Source organism: Caenorhabditis remanei, chromosome II (assembly GCF_010183535.1).
Source record: "Caenorhabditis remanei strain PX506 chromosome II, whole genome shotgun sequence".
NCBI lineage: Eukaryota > Metazoa > Nematoda > Chromadorea > Rhabditida > Rhabditidae > Caenorhabditis > Caenorhabditis remanei.
Genome location: NC_071329.1, coordinates 14500380 through 14518028, shown reverse-complemented (window position 1 = coordinate 14518028; position 17649 = coordinate 14500380). Strand labels below are relative to the sequence as shown.

At 39.0% G+C, this 17649-nt stretch overlaps 2 protein-coding genes across 2 annotated transcripts; both read left to right on the top strand.

Moving 5' to 3' along the window:
- Positions 1–863: 863 nt before the first annotated feature.
- GCK72_006933 (uncharacterized protein) lies at positions 864–5927 on the top strand (the record flags this gene model as incomplete). The annotated part of the gene is made up of 11 exons (XM_003110183.2): positions 864–930; positions 1069–2647; positions 2697–2829; positions 3288–3720; positions 3775–3973; positions 4018–4192; positions 4677–4791; positions 4837–5180; positions 5238–5553; positions 5601–5740; positions 5787–5927. The coding sequence occupies 11 exons, from the start codon at positions 864–866 to the stop codon at positions 5925–5927; spliced, it is 3642 nt and encodes a 1213-aa protein (XP_003110231.2).
- Positions 5928–12884: 6957 nt separating this feature from the next.
- Positions 12885–16575, top strand: GCK72_006932 (uncharacterized protein; the record flags this gene model as incomplete). The annotated part of the gene is made up of 13 exons (XM_053725897.1): positions 12885–13042; positions 13104–13437; positions 13932–14032; positions 14085–14203; positions 14256–14323; positions 14371–14525; positions 14571–14779; positions 14832–14925; positions 14970–15434; positions 15485–15621; positions 16145–16262; positions 16311–16469; positions 16518–16575. The coding sequence occupies 13 exons, from the start codon at positions 12885–12887 to the stop codon at positions 16573–16575; spliced, it is 2175 nt and encodes a 724-aa protein (XP_053590091.1).
- Between the last annotated feature and the right edge of the window lie 1074 nt (positions 16576–17649).

The following is a 17649-nucleotide window of genomic DNA, read 5'->3' as shown; positions in this document are numbered from 1 at the left end:
AGTGGTTAACGGTGTTGAGTGACGATCCACTCCACGGCGGCCGCCGGGGCACGTGTACGCCTCTCTACCAAACACTTACAAGTTCTGTTTATTGTGAGTGCATGGAAGAGGCGAATAGAAAACGGAACGATGTCCACCCCTTCAATCATCAGAAAATTGGATTGCGGGCACTTTACCTCGGTCGACAGTTTTTTGTGTTTTTTTTTGGTTCAAATTGACATGGAAATTGGCTTGGAAGTGATATGAAAAGCAGAGTTCGCACGGGGCGGGCCGAGCAGAAGTCAAATCTTTCTCGTCTCGTTTTGAAGCAAAAAACATGTTTCGAACCAAAATTTGGAATTTTTGGTTTTTTCGAAAAAGTCTAGTTTTCAACCCAAAGTTTAGAATTCAATAAAAATCCCAAGATTTATGGTAGCACATCTAAAGTTTTGAAATATTTTGAAAAATGTTGTCAAAGAATAGGTACCCATTTTTGAATCCTGGCAGACAGGGACGGGCCTGGCCTAGAAAAAAGTTCAGCCTGACCCGATTTTTGACAAATATGATGAAAAGAAGTTATGAACTTGAGAAAGAATCTCCAGCAAAATGTTATATCCGCGTGTCAATTTTAAATAAAAACTTTAAATTTTTTCACATGATTCTGACCTGCCCTAGATCCAAAAACCTGGGGTCAACGTTTTCCCTTATATAAGCGCGAAAAACTCAGTTTAGAATCAGTTTCAACAGTTTCAAGTTGTTATTCGAATTTCAAGTCGTCTCGATTGTTTTGAAATTTCAAACAAGCAGAAGGTATGCGAAAGTTTTATAGGTTTCAGAGCGAGACTAAATTTCTCATTTTCAGAGTATTGAATTCGAAAGAATCAATGATCGTATTATTTGTGATCATCGGATTACTATCGGCACCCGCCTTTTCAAATGGTTCGTCAAAAGGTAAGCCAATATAGCTCCAGGTTGGGATTATTATGAGAAGGCTGGTCCGCATAGGGATATATCAGAAAAAGAGTCTAGAATTCGATTGATTGATTCCGGATATAGTTATCATAGCATTCAATTCTAATCAACTTTCAGAGCCCTCCGATCTCCAATTGATTGCTGAGGACTTCCAAATCCTGGCCCGTGTCACCAACGCGATCGCTCTCCAAGCCGATGCAATTCGAGGACAACTTAATGCTCGAGATGCCATTGCTGAGTTCCTAAGTATCGAGAAGCATGATTTGGATGGAATCATAGGATTCGATCCGCAACCTTTCATTCCATATCTGCAAAAAGTAGAGGAAGATATCAAAAACTTTGAAAACAGTGACAAGACTTGGATGGAGGAGATTAAGAACTTTGAAAATGTATCGATGGAGTTCGAGGCTTCGAAAAACGCGGATGTGAATTTATCGACTCCGACTTCTTTGCCTGGAGATTTCCTGGCTTCTTTGCAAATGTTAATTGAATCCGACGAAGCTAAAGACGTTTCTTGCAAGACTACAGTGTTGAGTCCTCTTGTGTCGTTTCTAAAACTCGGCGAAAAGAGCGAATACAGTTTCGAGGAAAAATATATTTTGGGACCTGCATTGACCTTCATTCAGAAACAACCCGACGCCTACATCAATTGCATCCAACTGATTATGAAAGTTCAAAAAGCACTTAATACAAGTCTAGTTTTTCAACTATATGAGGATTATATTCGCATGAAAGAAGTAATCTCAAATGTACCCACAGCTTTGGAGGACATGAAGTCAAAAATTGCCAATCTCAAAGCAGGTCTGGCTACTAGCTCGTTTATGTGGAATTCTGTAACAGGAAACATGTCTGGCAAACCTATGAGTGAACAAATTTCGAGAGCTCTGGATGCTCATATCCTGCACTCCAAAAGACTGGATCCCCCACTCGCAGGTCTTACAGTTGCTTTCTTTCGTGCTGCCGATTTATTGAAAGTGGCAGATGATCTCAAAAGTCCTTGGTTTCAAAAGCACATTGCCCGTGGAGCGAGCGTGCAAAACTTGACACATGCTTTGGAGCCATTCAATCAAGTTGCAAAAGATATTCAACTTTTGGATAAGCCATGGAAAGAATTTAACAGGCTGGATGATGATCATAGAACGAAGTATAAAAAAGTTGTTGCTCACTTGAAATATCTGGAAGGATATACCTTAGAAAGTCTCCAGTCTTTTGCGCAACTGGTAGATTCGGTGAATTCATCGTTTCATAATTGTGTCCAGCAGCGGAACGCAACATTCATGAATATCTACCAAAAGTTTCAAGAGCAACAGAACGTTACTGAAGAGTTGATGAAGAATTTCGATGATTTTCGAGAAAAAGCTGGCAAATTCGTGACAGATCATTTGGATGATCAAGCCATTGAAAATTACCATTGTTTCTACAAACTGAGAATAGACGACTCAGAAAATCTGATGAACATTTCCTCTGCAGTAGATTTAATGTCCAAAATGAAGAAAGACTTTTCTGAGTGTTTGGAACAATATGGAAGTAAAACCGATATGTTACAAGTTTTTCTATCATTTGAAAGTGTAAGGAACAATATGGAGGAGCAATATTCCCTCATTCAAAGATTTAATAACATCACAGGAGGAGCGAAAGTTAATGTAACGGAAATTTTGAATGCGTCCGGTGTTGAGACTTCTTTAAAATGCTTGAGGTTAGTGCAGAAATGACCACTGAAAAATTACCTGCATACACGTTTTCAGAGATGGACCGTACAAATTGGAAAAATTTGATGACTTGAAAGAAGTCAACAAGTTTCTTGGCACCCTCAATGACATTCCTCGCCCTATTGAAGATGTTAAAGCTACCATCGAGTATTTGCAGACTATATCCAAGGTGGGTAGGCTATCTAACAAAGAAATTCTTTGGAGATTCGGCTTTCAAACGATCTATAAATTCGATTATAGGTACTTTCGACTACGGGGAGCCCATTTCTGATATCAGAGGCGAAATGCCTCTGCGAGCCGAGTTATGAGCTCTCAAACTTTTTATATATTTTTCACATGGAATTCCAAATCGGCCACATGTACGCGCGGTTCCAAATGTGTTCCCCAGCGGTTTGCCTGTGCCGCACGTTGGCAAAATGAAAACACCTTTGTGTATACTATTTGCCGATTAGGAATTCAATGTGAAAAAACTTAGTCATATGAGAAGTTTGTGAGCTCATAACTCGGATCGCAGACGCATTTAGCCAGTTTTAATGGCAGAAATGGACTCCCCGAACTCGAAAGTACATATGACCGAATTGGTAGATCGTTTGAAAGCTTTCTGGTTATAGATCTTTTACTTTACAGATCAAAAACGGTTTGGAGAACGTGGAGAAGGAAATTAAAAGTGTTGGATCTCGACAAAAACGTGCGACTGCTCAGAGCGAACCTGTTGATAATCCAGTGTTGGCGTTGAATGGATCGAGACTCGTTGCTGAAAACATGGCAGTTTGTGCCCTTTCTCTCTGGGATTTGGTTATGATTAGGGAGAATCGTAACGAACTTTTGACCGTTGGAAATTTCGATGCTAAGACCAAGAATGATCTGTCGCAGCAAGGTTTGGGTGAATTCATGGAGCCAGAAATAGCCATGAAGAAGCTTCTGGGAGAAGTGGAAGCCATCAACATTGACGCAAAAACTTTACGCGCGAAGAGTCTCTTGGATATGGCTCAGATATTCGAAGAAGTCGCAAAGATTCGTGGAATCCTCGGAAGAAGAGAAATCTTGTGGAAAATGCTTAGTAAGTTCTGTTTTTTAAATAATGTTTCTATTTTTGACAACAATTTGATTCCAGAAAAACCCGAATACGCACACAACCCTGGAGGCGATACAAAAAAGTTGCAACTCTTGGTGGAACTTAATCTAGATTTCCAAACGTATGAATCGAGAACGAAGGACGGTGTCTTCACAGTGAAAGCATTGATTTCATACTTTGATCAAATCTTCGGGCATGTTGTGAAGCCACCAACGGCAACAGTTATTATTGAAAAAACGTGAGGTCTCACTTGTAGTCTTTGTGAAAATTGAGAATTTTCAGATCTCATTACTCTTTGTTTGTGATTGTCGGAGTTTCAATTGCAATATGTCTAGTTGTATTCATCGCAGTTATCGTTGCTTATGGATTAACGAAGAAAGGAAAAGAGAGATACAAGAACCTGTGGCTCTATTACTTTGGAAAACCCGCGGATTTTGAGAGAAGATGGAGATATGCAGTCAGTTTAACTTTTACAGTTCCGTGCAGTAAGATATTCAATTTGACCTTTCAGTTGTAAATGGCAAACTTTAAGAGGGTATTACGGTCCTTCTGATTGACACACAAAGTAAATTATGTATAAACCATACAGAACAAAGGCAGAGCTTCATTTTTGTAGTTGACAACTTTTTTGTACGGACACTCCCTAGAGAGTTATGATTGTTTTAAGGGGACAGCTCAAAAGTCCCTCTGGGACGACTTGAGGGAGAAATTACTTTCCGATGTGTAACTCTCTAGGTAGTGTCCGTACAAAAACGTTATCAACTACAAAAATGAAGCTCTACCTTTGTTCTGTATGGTTTATACATAATTTACTTTGTGTGTCAATCTGCCATACCGTAATACCCTTTCAAAGTTGGTCGTTTTCAACTGGAAAAGGCCAAATTGTATATTTTACTGCACAGTACTGTATAAAGTCTTCGATCACTCCATGTGAATTACAGAAATTCATGGATTCAAAGGATGATATTAATGCTCTATTGGATGCAACTCGTGAGACTAACAAGACGAATTTGGTCATTGCATTGAAAAAAGGAGCATATGTGAATGCATACAATAGTGAGTTTAAACTTATGCAATTATATTCTTTTTTTTTGATTTCAGCTTCCGGGAACACTGCTCTCCACTTTTTAACAAAATTCGGCCGCTATGATATGGCTCTTGAGCTGGTGAAGAATGGTGCGGATCGGACACTTTTGAATTACAAGAATCTGACACCAGAGGAAATGATTCCGAAAGACTATAAAAGCCTGCCACCACCCGAAGATCCGAGTTCCGAGCTTGCTCCGAAATACGAAGAACTTGCGAAAATGTACAAAAAGTATGCGAATAAGAAGTTCAAGCAGCGCGTGCCAGAAGCGTTCCCATCCACTTCTTTTCGAATTTGGTATGAAGATAGAACGGATGAGGATCTATCAAACAAGTTCTACGAAAAGTTCTCTTCCATTGTGAGAGTTTTTCTGATTTCTGATTTTTGTGTAAAAAATAACTTGGTATAATTTCAGACGTCTACGGAACTAACCGTTTCAACCACTCACTGTATTGTGAAGACAGATGAGAGGGGCGTGTTGGTGACAGATGATATCAATCTTCTCATTCCAATCTTCCATGGTATGATTATAGTTCGTGAAAGTTGGATGGCAGACTGTCTGAAAGATGAGAAAGTGATTGAGGAAGACGAGAGATATCTCGTGGGAACGGTCAAATACAAGGGAGTCGAATACAATACGGTTCAGATGTGGACAAATGCAATTGCGAAAGCTGAGATGCCTTTTTTGGTTGGAACTTTCATGGTAGTGCTTGACCTGAAATATGCTAACTGTGAGTCACTTTGGAAGAATGTTTTCGATAAACAATTCTTTTTTCAGTGGCAATGCTTACTAGACTCATGAAGTCTCTTGGATGTGAAATGCTTTCAGAATTTCCAAATCTAGATCAGTTCAACGTTGGAGCGCGCCCCTATCTGCACGCAAATCTTGGACCACTTTTCCTTTTTCACGACGGATCGGTATGTTTTGAGCAAAAAATTTTCAATCATTTTCTTTTTCTTTCAGAAAGACTTGTTGCAATACAAAACCGAGTTGTTCTCACATTTCACTGAAGAACAATTAATCGTTTTCCTATTGAAGAGAGAGATCAATCGGGATACCAGAAAAAATCCGCCGGATGTGGTGAAGGAAGTTCCAATCGAGTAATGAGGGAACTACTTTTACTTGTGATTTTCAAATGTGCTTTCTGAATAAACTTGATTACATGGTCCAAATGCTTTATATGATATTTGTTTATTATAAAAGGAAATTATGGGCGCTTTGATTCACCTGCAGTAGCGGCTCCTGAAATACCAATACTTGAAATTTTGAGTCCACCTTTGGCTACTTGGAACGTGGGTGAAAACTCTTTCACCAGCCTTATTGCTGTTATGATTGCATTGCCCAAACCCAAAGTTTCATTTTTGTTGTTCATAATTTTTCTGAAGGATGCCTTTCGAGTCAGATAAGTCAGATACAGTACCGTGCATTAAAATATACACTTTTTTCCCTTTTCAGTTGAAAATGACCAACTTTGAGAGGGTGTTACGGTATCACGGATTGTCCCATATAGTAAATTATGTATAAACCATACAGAACAAAGGTAGAGCTTCATTTTTGTAGTTGACAACTTTTTTGTACGGACACTCCCTAGAGAGTTACATTTTGGCAAAGTAATTTCTCCCTCGTTTCAATGCAAAATAAAGCGATTTTTGAGCTGTCGTCTTAAAATTACCATTACTCTCTAGGGATTGTCCGTACAAAAAAGTTGTCAGCTACAAAAATGAAGCTCTACTTTTGTTCTGTATGGTTTGTATACATAATTTACTATATGGGACAATCAGTGATACCGTAACACCCTCTCAACGTTGGTCATTTTCAACTGAAAACAGCCAAAGCACGGCCTCCAGCGGAAGCCCTCTCAATGCACTGTGCGCAGTACTTTGAGAGGGCCTCTGCAGGAGGCCGTGCCAAAGTTGATAATCTTTTGAGCGGTACTGTAGATAAAAAAGTGTTAGAAAAGAACAAATTGTATTACTACACGGTACTGTAAATTTATGGATTCGTTCCGATGTTAATAGCTTTCCAATCATAGCTTACGTCCTTTATCTCCAAACTGACTCCATGACCTGCCCTAGATCATTCCACCGATTATGATTCACATTCCGCCTCAGCGATCCGTGAGCCCCAAACGTCACTATTTCCCCTAATCAGCCTATGGATTCATTCCGATCCTAATGAACCTTCGTTTTGAATGCTGTAGGTTACTGTATCTCCTTCCCATTAATTTCTCCCCCCACGTCCGCCACAATCTCTCTAATTATTCACCCCTATCCGATTCCTTTTCCGCTTCCGTGCCATTGTTCGCTATCAGATCAAACTAAGAATGTCCTCTTCTTCCCATTTTTCTTCTATATTTCTTCTCACATTCTTATCATCTCTGTCCATCAGAAGATCCACCTTGGCGTCCTTGTTCCGCGCCGCCTTGTCCTCCTCCTCGTCCGATGAAAAACCAAGTTTTTGTATCATTCGGTCTGTTGTGTTACGCAACATAAGCCCTCTCCGTTGAAAACATACAGAAACTACCAGTTTTTTTCGATTTGATCTGATAACAGGGGTTTCCTTTTTTATTGGATTTAGTAAAACAAAAACAAAAAGAAGGAGAACTACAACTTGTAATACAATAGCATAACTAAAAGAAGAAGACGTTCCACTTACTGTACTTTTTTCGTATCCATTCTGAAAATGAATCCTCCCCGAAATGGAATCAATCATTTTGTCGATCGACCAGCCAGTCACACCCTTTCTCAAAAACTGTTTGCTTCTGTCTTATCACTATATGTGTCTGTCAGTATAATACATACTGGTGAAGTGACTAAAAAATAGAGGTGGAATGAGGAACGGATTGGGGGAGAGAGAAAGTGTAAAATTGGTTTGTTTGTTTGTTCTGAGGATAGATTACACTCAGAAGGCGACACAAAAAATGATCAGGTGTGTCTTGTACCTTGAATCATCTGGCTTTGGTATAAGCTGATCAGATTTTAGACGCTGAAATTGAAAAGATCTGGAAACCCAAGAAGCAAAAATTCCAATGCACTCCAGACACCCGGCTGCCTCCCAATAAGTTATTGGGAGTAACCCACAGACAAACTGCCGGCCGCTGACTCGCTCTTCCTCTCTTCTCCACTTTTATGTATGCCCTTGACGCCACTCTCAATCGCCGCCCGGTTAGCTCAGTCGGTAGAGCACCAGACTCTTAATCTGGTTGTCGCGGGTTCGAGCCCCGCATTGGGCTTACGTTTTTGTGAATTTCTTATCAAATTTAGATTCATAAGATTCATAACTGCCTTCTGAAGCCATCCAGTCAGCGCCTCATTGGCTCAGTGGCAGAGCGTCTGTCTAGTAAACAGAAGGTCGCTGGTTCGATTCCAGCATGAGGCACCGAAAATTTTTTGCCACTCATGATCCCTTTTTGGCTTCGTGCCAGAAGCCTCACATCAATTTTCTCGTTATCATCATCGCCAGCGTGTCTCGTCCTTGAAAACAAAAAAGCTGTCGGGCCTACGTCAAAATTCAGGTTTTTTAATTTCAGGTATCTTCGTATTATCTCGTCTCGATTTTCCCGCAATCTGCATAAAATACAAATAAAAGTGTCAAGGCTGATTAGATCATATCGTGTCAGTTGGGAGAAAGAGGAAATATTGAAATTCTGTATGATCTTGTTACAATTAAAATAAAAAGAAGAAGAAGAAGAAGAAGCTGTCGAGATTCTCGTCAAGGACGGATTACTCAGTTTGAATTAAGGGTTACACAGTGGTTTTTGGTGAGAAAGAGAATTAGAATTTGGAGAATTAAGAAGTAAATATAGTGTGTTGGATCAAGCAGAGCCTATCAGACATTATTAAAATGTTTCAGAGCAGGTTCCTATATTCAAAATGGTCAAACAGACAATCTTCAAATTTTAGTGTAATTACCATTTCAGACCCCCAATTCCCTCCTGACCATTCGGCCAGATGATCCTCAAAATGTCACGGTCAATACGTCTCTTCGTTCCGCAGTCATTCCTCCTTCCGTTCGATTTCTCTCTCTCTTTTCATCATCGCCTTCATCCGCGGGGCGTCGCAATATGATTATCATCATTAGTTGCTTTTTTATGATTATTATTATCGGATTGACATCGTGATGTCTCCATAAAAAAGAGTAAAAGGGGGTGGGAGGAGAAAGCGAAGAAGTGAAAGGGGATGAATGGAAGAGAGTGGACCAATGGGCTGGCGAGGAATGGAATTATTACTTTTTTTCACAAACTGTTTCATAATTTTTTTTCTGTGTTTTTTGACAGTTTCGGATCTCCTGTTTTTGTTTCCGAGAGCCAGGTCTTTCTGAAACTTCAGAGATTGAGCTCTCTATACCAGAATACAGAATCAAACATATGTTTTAGCGCATTTATAGTTCAGGTGCATTTCAAAATCAGCATAAAAAAGACATTTTGAAAATCTTGATGTCACGAAATTTTGCAAACTTAGGTTAACACATTTGTCCATTTTCGATACCTATCTGAAAAATGAGCGACTCCGGACAAACCGACACACAGACAGAATCATCGGAAATAGGCTGAAAAATGGAAAAATCGGTCTGAAATCGTTAAAAAATCGTTTTTTTAACGGACACGGACATATTGAACTCTCAACTCTTACTATTAATTTCCACGTACCTTGCGTGCGTATTCAATAAATAAATAAATAAATAAATAAAAAGTCATTTTTTGTAATTTTCCGATCCAAAAAGTGATAAAAAAAACTTCAAAAAACTCACTTTTCGTGTCTTTTTGATTTAAAAACTTTAAAAAATGACAAAAATTGAAAAAGGGCCGAGTTTTCAGCCAATTTCAGCTGATTTTGGATAATTTTCGACTATTTTTGACCGATTTTTTTGTTTAGATTTTAAAAAGTTGGCTTCAAAACTCCTCGACTTTCAATAATTTTTAAATTGTGGTGTTCAGAAACAGAAATTACAATAATACCGTTAGAAGAAATAAAAACAAAATTGAAAATTGAAAATAAATTTTTCAACGAACGAAACTTTAAGCATCATATTGAGACCAATTCATGAGAGCGATCAGAAGCAAAGAACACTCTCTCTCCCTCCAAAAAATAGTCTGATTTGTGTTTTCTCTCCTCTGTTCCCAATCTCAACAAAGCGTTCTCAAACCTATACAACCTCTCGATCCCCCCTTCCCAATCAATTGTCCTCATGCATATCATCACCGATTCATTTCCTTTCAATCCTCTCTCCTCGGTTTCTCATTTCCACCTGAGATCTGTCTTCAATTGTCTGCGTCGTCCTCCTTCAGCTTCTCGTATAACACCGCGCGAGACTTGGCGGTGGACTATGCATCTTGAATTGGAAAAAGAACAAGCTTCTTCTTTTGATATAGAAGAGGCCACGCCCCCTTCTCTCCCCAGATGAATGAGAAGGCGTGGGAGAGAAACAAGAAGAAGAAGCACTTCTCTCCCCCTTTTCCTTTTTGGTTCCCCCTTTTTGACTATATCACCATTATGATCGTTTCATCACCTTAACTAGAGGGCGATCAGACTCCGCCCACTTTGTTGTATACACTCATTTGCATTCACTCATTTACAACTATTTACACTTGTACCACATTCCTTTTACTAATTGGCTTTCCTTTTTCTAGCTTCATAGTTAGTTAGTAGTGGGGGTGGTCTTTTAAGAGAAATACGTTTTCCCTTATTCAGATGAAGAAAGTTTCATTTGTGTTTTGTAGAAATTTATCAATAAATAATTTGTTCCGAGAGGACTACACGGCCGCGCTGAAAAATTATTTCTCCTTTTGACCCAGAAGTGTGTCGTTTAGAGCGATTTCTTAGCATATGCCCCAATGATGAATGTTTTTTTTTAATTCCTGAAGTATCATAATTTTAAATTTAAAAAAAAGACTTCAGTCCTATATTCTGAAATTATTTAAACAATTTGGTCAATGTTTTTTAAGCGAAAAACGAATTTTGAAATTCTGAAAATTAGTTTGAGCCCATCCTTTGATACCTAATTTTCGTCTCCAAAACTTCCAAGTATTGTAGTCAAGGATTACAAAAATATGTAGCTGTTTTACCATGATTTTCTACCATATTCACTGATTCTTTTTGAAATTTCTGCTACATATTCTCTCGTCATGTTTTTTTCCATGGAAACATTTTTCGAATATATATTTTCAGAACCATCACAAATTTGGAACTGGATATTGGAAAAGAGAAACATTCGAAATGAGGAAACATTCACATCTCCTGGTGCTATTTTTGTTAGCAATTGGGACATTTCACAGTGAGTTTTTTTTTTGGAAAATTATTCTGAGGTTCAAGGGCAATAAGAAGTGAGTCATCAGACAGAAACTCAAAATTAGCTAAAACATTTAGAAGGATATTCTGAAATTCCGATGAGATGAAGGTCCAGCAAAAAGTTGCCAGTCATTTTTCACACCATTTTGCAAAGCTTCTTGCAAACATTCGTTCCCTCTTTCATTTCTTGATCAATTGAGAATAAAAAAGTTCATTCTCTTTCTCTCTTCTTCTTTTCCCTCTTTTCGTTTTGAAACACTTCTTCTCCTTTCTGTCGTCTCTATCCCCCTCTGACCAACACCACTCGACCGATACATTTATTTTCCTTTTTTTTGTAAGTTCTTCCGATTTTTAATCGGAAACCGAGAAGACAAATTGAAAAGAGAAGAGTGTCGAGAGAAGGAGAATCTCGGAAAAATCCAAGAAAGAAAGGGATAAGAAACCGAAAAGGCTAAAGGGCTAACCGCATAGATGATGGAGATGATTGACATGGCTAGGTAGCTAATTGATTCGATATTTCTATGGGGAGAATTGTGGAAAACAAGGGGATTAAGAAGTCGACAATGAACACTGAAAACTATGTGGACTTGGGATTTTCTAGGTTAACATTAGAATGTTTACTTTCGGCTATCCGGATAAATAGACACCTAGACAACAAAAATATCGATCCATCAAAAGAGACGGGCATGGAGTCAGTTTGGAGTTTTAGGACGTATCCTATATCATTGGAAAGCTGAGAAAACGCTGATTCCAAATATATATTCAATTTTTGCTCTCGAAACCTGGTATTTGAGAAATACAGGATTAAATGTTGGACACGCAACAAGTAATTTTGCTTTTTTTTGCAATTTTTTTTGCAATTTTCAAATCTTCGTAACTTTCTGAAAACATAACCGAATTTCGGGATTTTTGGACATCCAGACATTCGGACACACTGACAGACGGGTAAACTCAAAGTTTGGGGTTTTGGTGCATACTTAGGCTCAAAAGTCTGATTTGTTTCAACAAAATTGTTTAAACTAAAAAAAAGTCAGTTTTTTTTTTCAAATTCTTCAAACTCTTTGAAAACTAAACCTAATATAAGGCATTATAATAATTTTGATGGTCCTGACTTGGTTTTTCTTATAAACTACGTTTAAAGGTACTTGAAGCCCTAGGGCTCAAGCCTCAGACCTAAAAAGGTAATAATTAATTCTCTACTTCCCCAAAGTTTGACCTCGTTTTTCTCGAATACCAGGTTTCGAGGGCGATACTGAATGCATATTTGGAATCAGCGTTTTTTTCAGTATTCCAGTGATATAGTTAACGTCCTATAACTCCAAACTGACTCCATGATCTTCCCTAGTGAGATTCCAAAATTATTTTTAAATTTAAATATGTAAATCTGAAAGATCCATAAGCTTACTTACGTAGACCTACAGACAAACAATTTCAACGACAATTCCAGTTATCTCGGTTTAGACACCTCAAACAACAGAAATCGAAAAAGAAAATTCCTAATCTTGCCCTATCCTCCCCCCGTCTTTCTTCAACTATACCCATTGTCATAAAACGTTCATGTTGCGTAAATGTCTCATTTTTCAATGTACCTGCAATGATGCCATTCCATCATTTCCTTTCCCTTCCCCCTTCCTAACCGGAATACTCCGAAACAACAGAAAAATGTTCGAAGACCTTGAAACATTAGATGGACAGCTTTAACGCCTTGTACTTTCATGGAATAAAATATTTATGTGTATATAGAAATCATTGATAACAATCTGTAAGATGAAAAATGAATGAAATTTCAGTTACACACGCCGAAGAAGAAAATGAAGTAGACGCATCCGGAGAGTCTCCACCTGGAACTTCTGGAGATTCCGCACCAGGATCAGCGCCAGGTGGTGCCACGATAGAAGAAACCAAGAGCACAACAGATGACGCGAATGTTGAGTGAGTTTGATTTTCTTCTTGAAATTTCTGAAAACTTTCTTCTGAAAACTGAAAATTCCAGCAAATCCTGCAAAGACCGTCATGATCTCTGCAAATTCTGGTCATCCATCGGCGAATGCAACACAAATAAAAATTGGATGGAGGACCATTGCCCAGTATCTTGTGACGTCTGTAATGGAGTCACTACTTGTATCGATAGACATCGTCTCTGCGGATTCTGGGCGACGATTCGAGAGTGTGAAACCAATGCGGTTTGGATGTTGTCGAACTGTCCAAAGGCTTGTAAAGCCTGCAAAGGAAGGTCGGTGACTCTCGGAGGAACTGGGCCAGGTGGAACTTTCAAGGAGGATGATTGCACTTTTATCACGACTAATGAAGATACTTCGATTAGAAAGGTTAGTGTTCGAAGTATACTTGCAAACCGGGCCGACACGTAACTTGCTTCAAATGCAACATTATGATCTGAAAAATATACCAAAATGTAGAACTCGGTGAGTTCTAAGTCTGTGACCTACTACGGGCCGGATGACTATCCGATAAAGTGCCGCGGGCTGGGAAAAAGTGCCAAAAAAGAAAAATTACAGTAACAAAAATACAGTGACCAAGTTACACCGCATCTTGTTTGTCAGTGTAAATTGGTCACTGTAGCTCGGGTTAATCTGGAATGGCTTTTTGGACCATTTTAGCACTTTTCCCGCCCCATGGCACATTAACGACTAGCCACCCGGCCCGTGGTAGGTCACAGGTAGAGATCTCCCGGAGATGTACATTTTGGTATATTCTTCAGCCCATAATATTGAGTTTCGAGCGAGTTACGCTCCGGCCTAGTTTGCAAGTCTGGTTGGAATGGATGAACTAATTTTTAGGACAATAATCTGTCGAGTTTCAGACTCTGTCAATCCGTGATGTCCGTGACTCGAATGCCAACTTCAACTGTGCTCCAACTCAAGAAACACCAAATTGCAACAGAAATCTTTGCTATCATTTGAGGTAAGGCTTTTCTTTGAAATCCTACAACAAAAAGCTCGTTTTCATTTTCCAGATACCGTTCATTCGATGGAACCTGCAATAACCTTGAACGCCCAATGATTGGATCTGCATTCACCGCTTTGATGAGACTAAAGAAACCACTTTATGACAATGGGCTGAACGCACCAACTTGTGAGTTTACACGTTTAGATACCTAGCTTCTGATTTTGGGAAAAAATTTCAGCATCATTCCTTCGAAGCAGACCATCCGCTCGTGATGCTTCTCGACTTCTTCTCTCTTCGTCGACTCAGGTACTACTATCTGGTTGGAACCAAAGATACTAAACTTTGATTTTCAGATTCAACATCACTCGAACGCTCTTCTCATGCAATGGGGACAGTTTATCGCGCACGATCTGTCGAAAACCACAATGTTGAATAATCAAGAATGCGCCGCCTGTACATCTAACAAGGGAAGATGTACCTCTGTATTCCTATCAAGATCTGATCCAACGTATGCTAATAATTTTAGAGAAAATCTGATTTTCTATTTCTCCAGATTCGGACGTTTCATGTGTCTCCCAGTGGCTAGATCTACTCCAGTTTGTGGTACCGGCGTCACCAACTTCCGAGAGCAATTCAATGAGAACACTGCGTTCATTGATGGATCTATGATTTACGGAAGCAGTGATCGTGATCAATTCTTGTTCCGTCAAGGAGCCTTCTTGAAGACCAAACTTATTAATAATCGAGTGTTCCCACCAGTTGGTAAGCATCGGTTTTTCTAGAAACAATTTATGGATTCTGATTTTGATTTCAGATAAGAACAATAATGTGGTTGCTGGAGATGATCGTGCCAACATTTTCGTAGGACTCGCTTCTCTTCATGTTCTTTACCTCAGACAACATAACAGGTAACCTTGTTTTAACCCGCCAGTCTTACAGTATAAGTTTTCAGAATCGCTGCAACATTGCAACGCGTGAACCCTCACTGGGATCAAGAACGAGTATTCCACGAGTCGAGAAAGATTGTGGGAGCAATGATCCAAAGAATCACTTTCACTGAATACCTTCCCAAAGTTCTCGGAGTTGCTTTCGAGGAAAGAATCGGAGCTTATCCAGGATACGACCCGAATACCGATCCATCTGTTGCCAATGAGTTCACATCGTGTGCATTCCGTTTCGGTCATGGAATGATCCAAGAGTTCTATCCATTCCTCAACGAGAAATTCCAACATGTCGGAGGAATTCCGTTCAACGATGGAATGTTCAAATCAACACACATTTTGACTAATGGAATTGACCCATTGATTCGTGGATTGATGACTCTTCCAGCCAAAATGCCACAGAGATTGACGCCTGCTGTTACTGAGAGAATATTCGGAAACTCTGATTTAGGATCAATCAATATTCAGAGAGGAAGGTTTGTATATATTTCAGGGGGACTTCTGATTTCACTGTGTGGATTTTCAGAGATCACGGAGTGCCACCGTACACCGTTTGGCGCAAATTCTGTGGACTTCCAGAAGTGAAGGACTTTGAGGATTTGAGAGCAGTTATCAGTAACCAGATTGTGGTGGACAACTTGAAGGTTGTGTATAAACATGTTGGTGAGTAAAACAAGTGACATCTGAATCAGGGGTGTGCAATAAAGTTAAAGTTTTTTCGGTGGTTTTCAAAAAAAAATTTGGGGCGAAAAATGTTTCAGTGCAAATCTTTTGAGAAATTTCTCGCTCTAAATTTTTCGAGAAAGAAGTAAAGTAACAAAATTAGAGATTTTTTTCGATTTTTCTGAAATTTTCACTAATTTTCTACTCAAATACAGGTTTTTGGTGATCTGTCCTTGGAACACTTACAGTTTTCATACAAATTCAAGATTGTTGCCTCCAAAAACTCCTTTTTTTCAGAAAGTTTTTCGGAAAAATTTTTTGCACAGTTCTGACCTGAATACGAAATTTTTATATTGTAAAACAGAAACAACCATCAAATAAAGCACTAAACAAACTACTGACTCTTAAAGTTTCTCTCTGGCCCCATATCGTAATGTTATGACTTCCTCTTTAAAAAAAATAATGTTGACGGTTATTTTAAATTTGAACAATCATAACCCAGAACATAATTGCATCCTTCCAGACGCTATTGATATGTACGTCGGTTCCTTGCTAGAAGACCCAGTGAAGGACGCGCTTGTCGGACCAACCTTGGCCTGTATCATCGGAGAACAATTCAAGAGAACCAGAAATGGAGACAGGTAACAGATTCAAATAAATCGGAAGCCCAAAAACCGAGAAATTTCCAGATTATGGTACGAGAACTCGAAAGTGTTCAGCGGCGATCAACTCCTCCAAATCAAGAAAATCACAATGTCTCGAGTACTTTGTGATGCTGGAGAACACTTCCCAATGGTGCCGAGAAAGGCGTTCTCGGTATTCAAGCCAACCGCTTCCAATCTTGTCAAGTGAGTCTCCCCGATATGTCTCTCCTTACCAAAATATTCTATTTTCAGATGCGAAGAAATCCCAGACATTGACTACAATGCTTGGAAAGAAGAGCTCACTGTCTAATTCTCTCCTCCACGTCTTCTAGTAGTTCTCCAGAATTCTCCTTAACCGTCCCAATGTCTTTTCCATTTTCCCATTCCAATTCCAGGTCCCTGTTTTCCAATTGAATTTTTCTCAATTCTAGAAAAATTACGTCGATTCTAGTCATTTCGTGTTTCAGTTGTGTAGTCCCCCTCTCCCCCTCATTGCTCCATCCCAAAAAATCGAGATTTCGATACAGGTCTAATATTTTTCGGTGATTTATTATTGAACAAAATCAGAAATTGTTTGTATATTTTGAAATAAAATGAAATAAATTAGATTATTTTTATGGTTCTTGGTAGGGCATTTCTCTATGAGAATTTAGAGAATTCCAGACCCGAGATTTGCAGCAGAAAGATATAGGATTAAGTGCGAAACAACCAACTTTGGCAGTTTAGAACGGCAGTAAGACTTCTCTGAAAGGTTAAATTTTGTTTTAAACGTGTAGTCCGGTTCTTCAACTCTATTTTTGTAGTTGACATATTTTTCGTAGGATTTCTTCCAAGTTACAGTACCGTGTCGTAAGATATGTATACAATTTGGACTTTTCAGTTGAGAATGGCCAACTTTGAGAACGTGTTATGGTGTCACCTGATTGTTCGAAGTAAACTATGTATAAACTATGCAGACCAAGAGTAGAGCTTCATTTTTGTAGTTGACAACTTTTTTGTACGGACACTCCCTAGAGAGTTATGGTCATTATAAGGGGACAGCTCGAAAATCACTCTATTTTGCACTGAAATGGGACGGTTTGAGGAAGAAATGCTGCCTACAGTCCAGATTTTGAAACGCGCTCCAGACACTCGTAAAAGCAATCTAGTGTCAGGTACAGTACCCTATTGGATCCAAACTACAGTAACCTTGATCCATGATCAGAATTTTTGATTTTTTTTAGAAGATTAGTGTTTAAAACACGCCAAGGTGCGCCGGACACCAGGAGCAGGTTTGTTAGAGAAAATAGTGACTATGGAGTCGGAATGAGAATCATAAACGGTGAAATGATCTGAGCTGGCCGTCAGTTTTCTCTAGACTGAAGCAGATTTCGATTTCAGATTT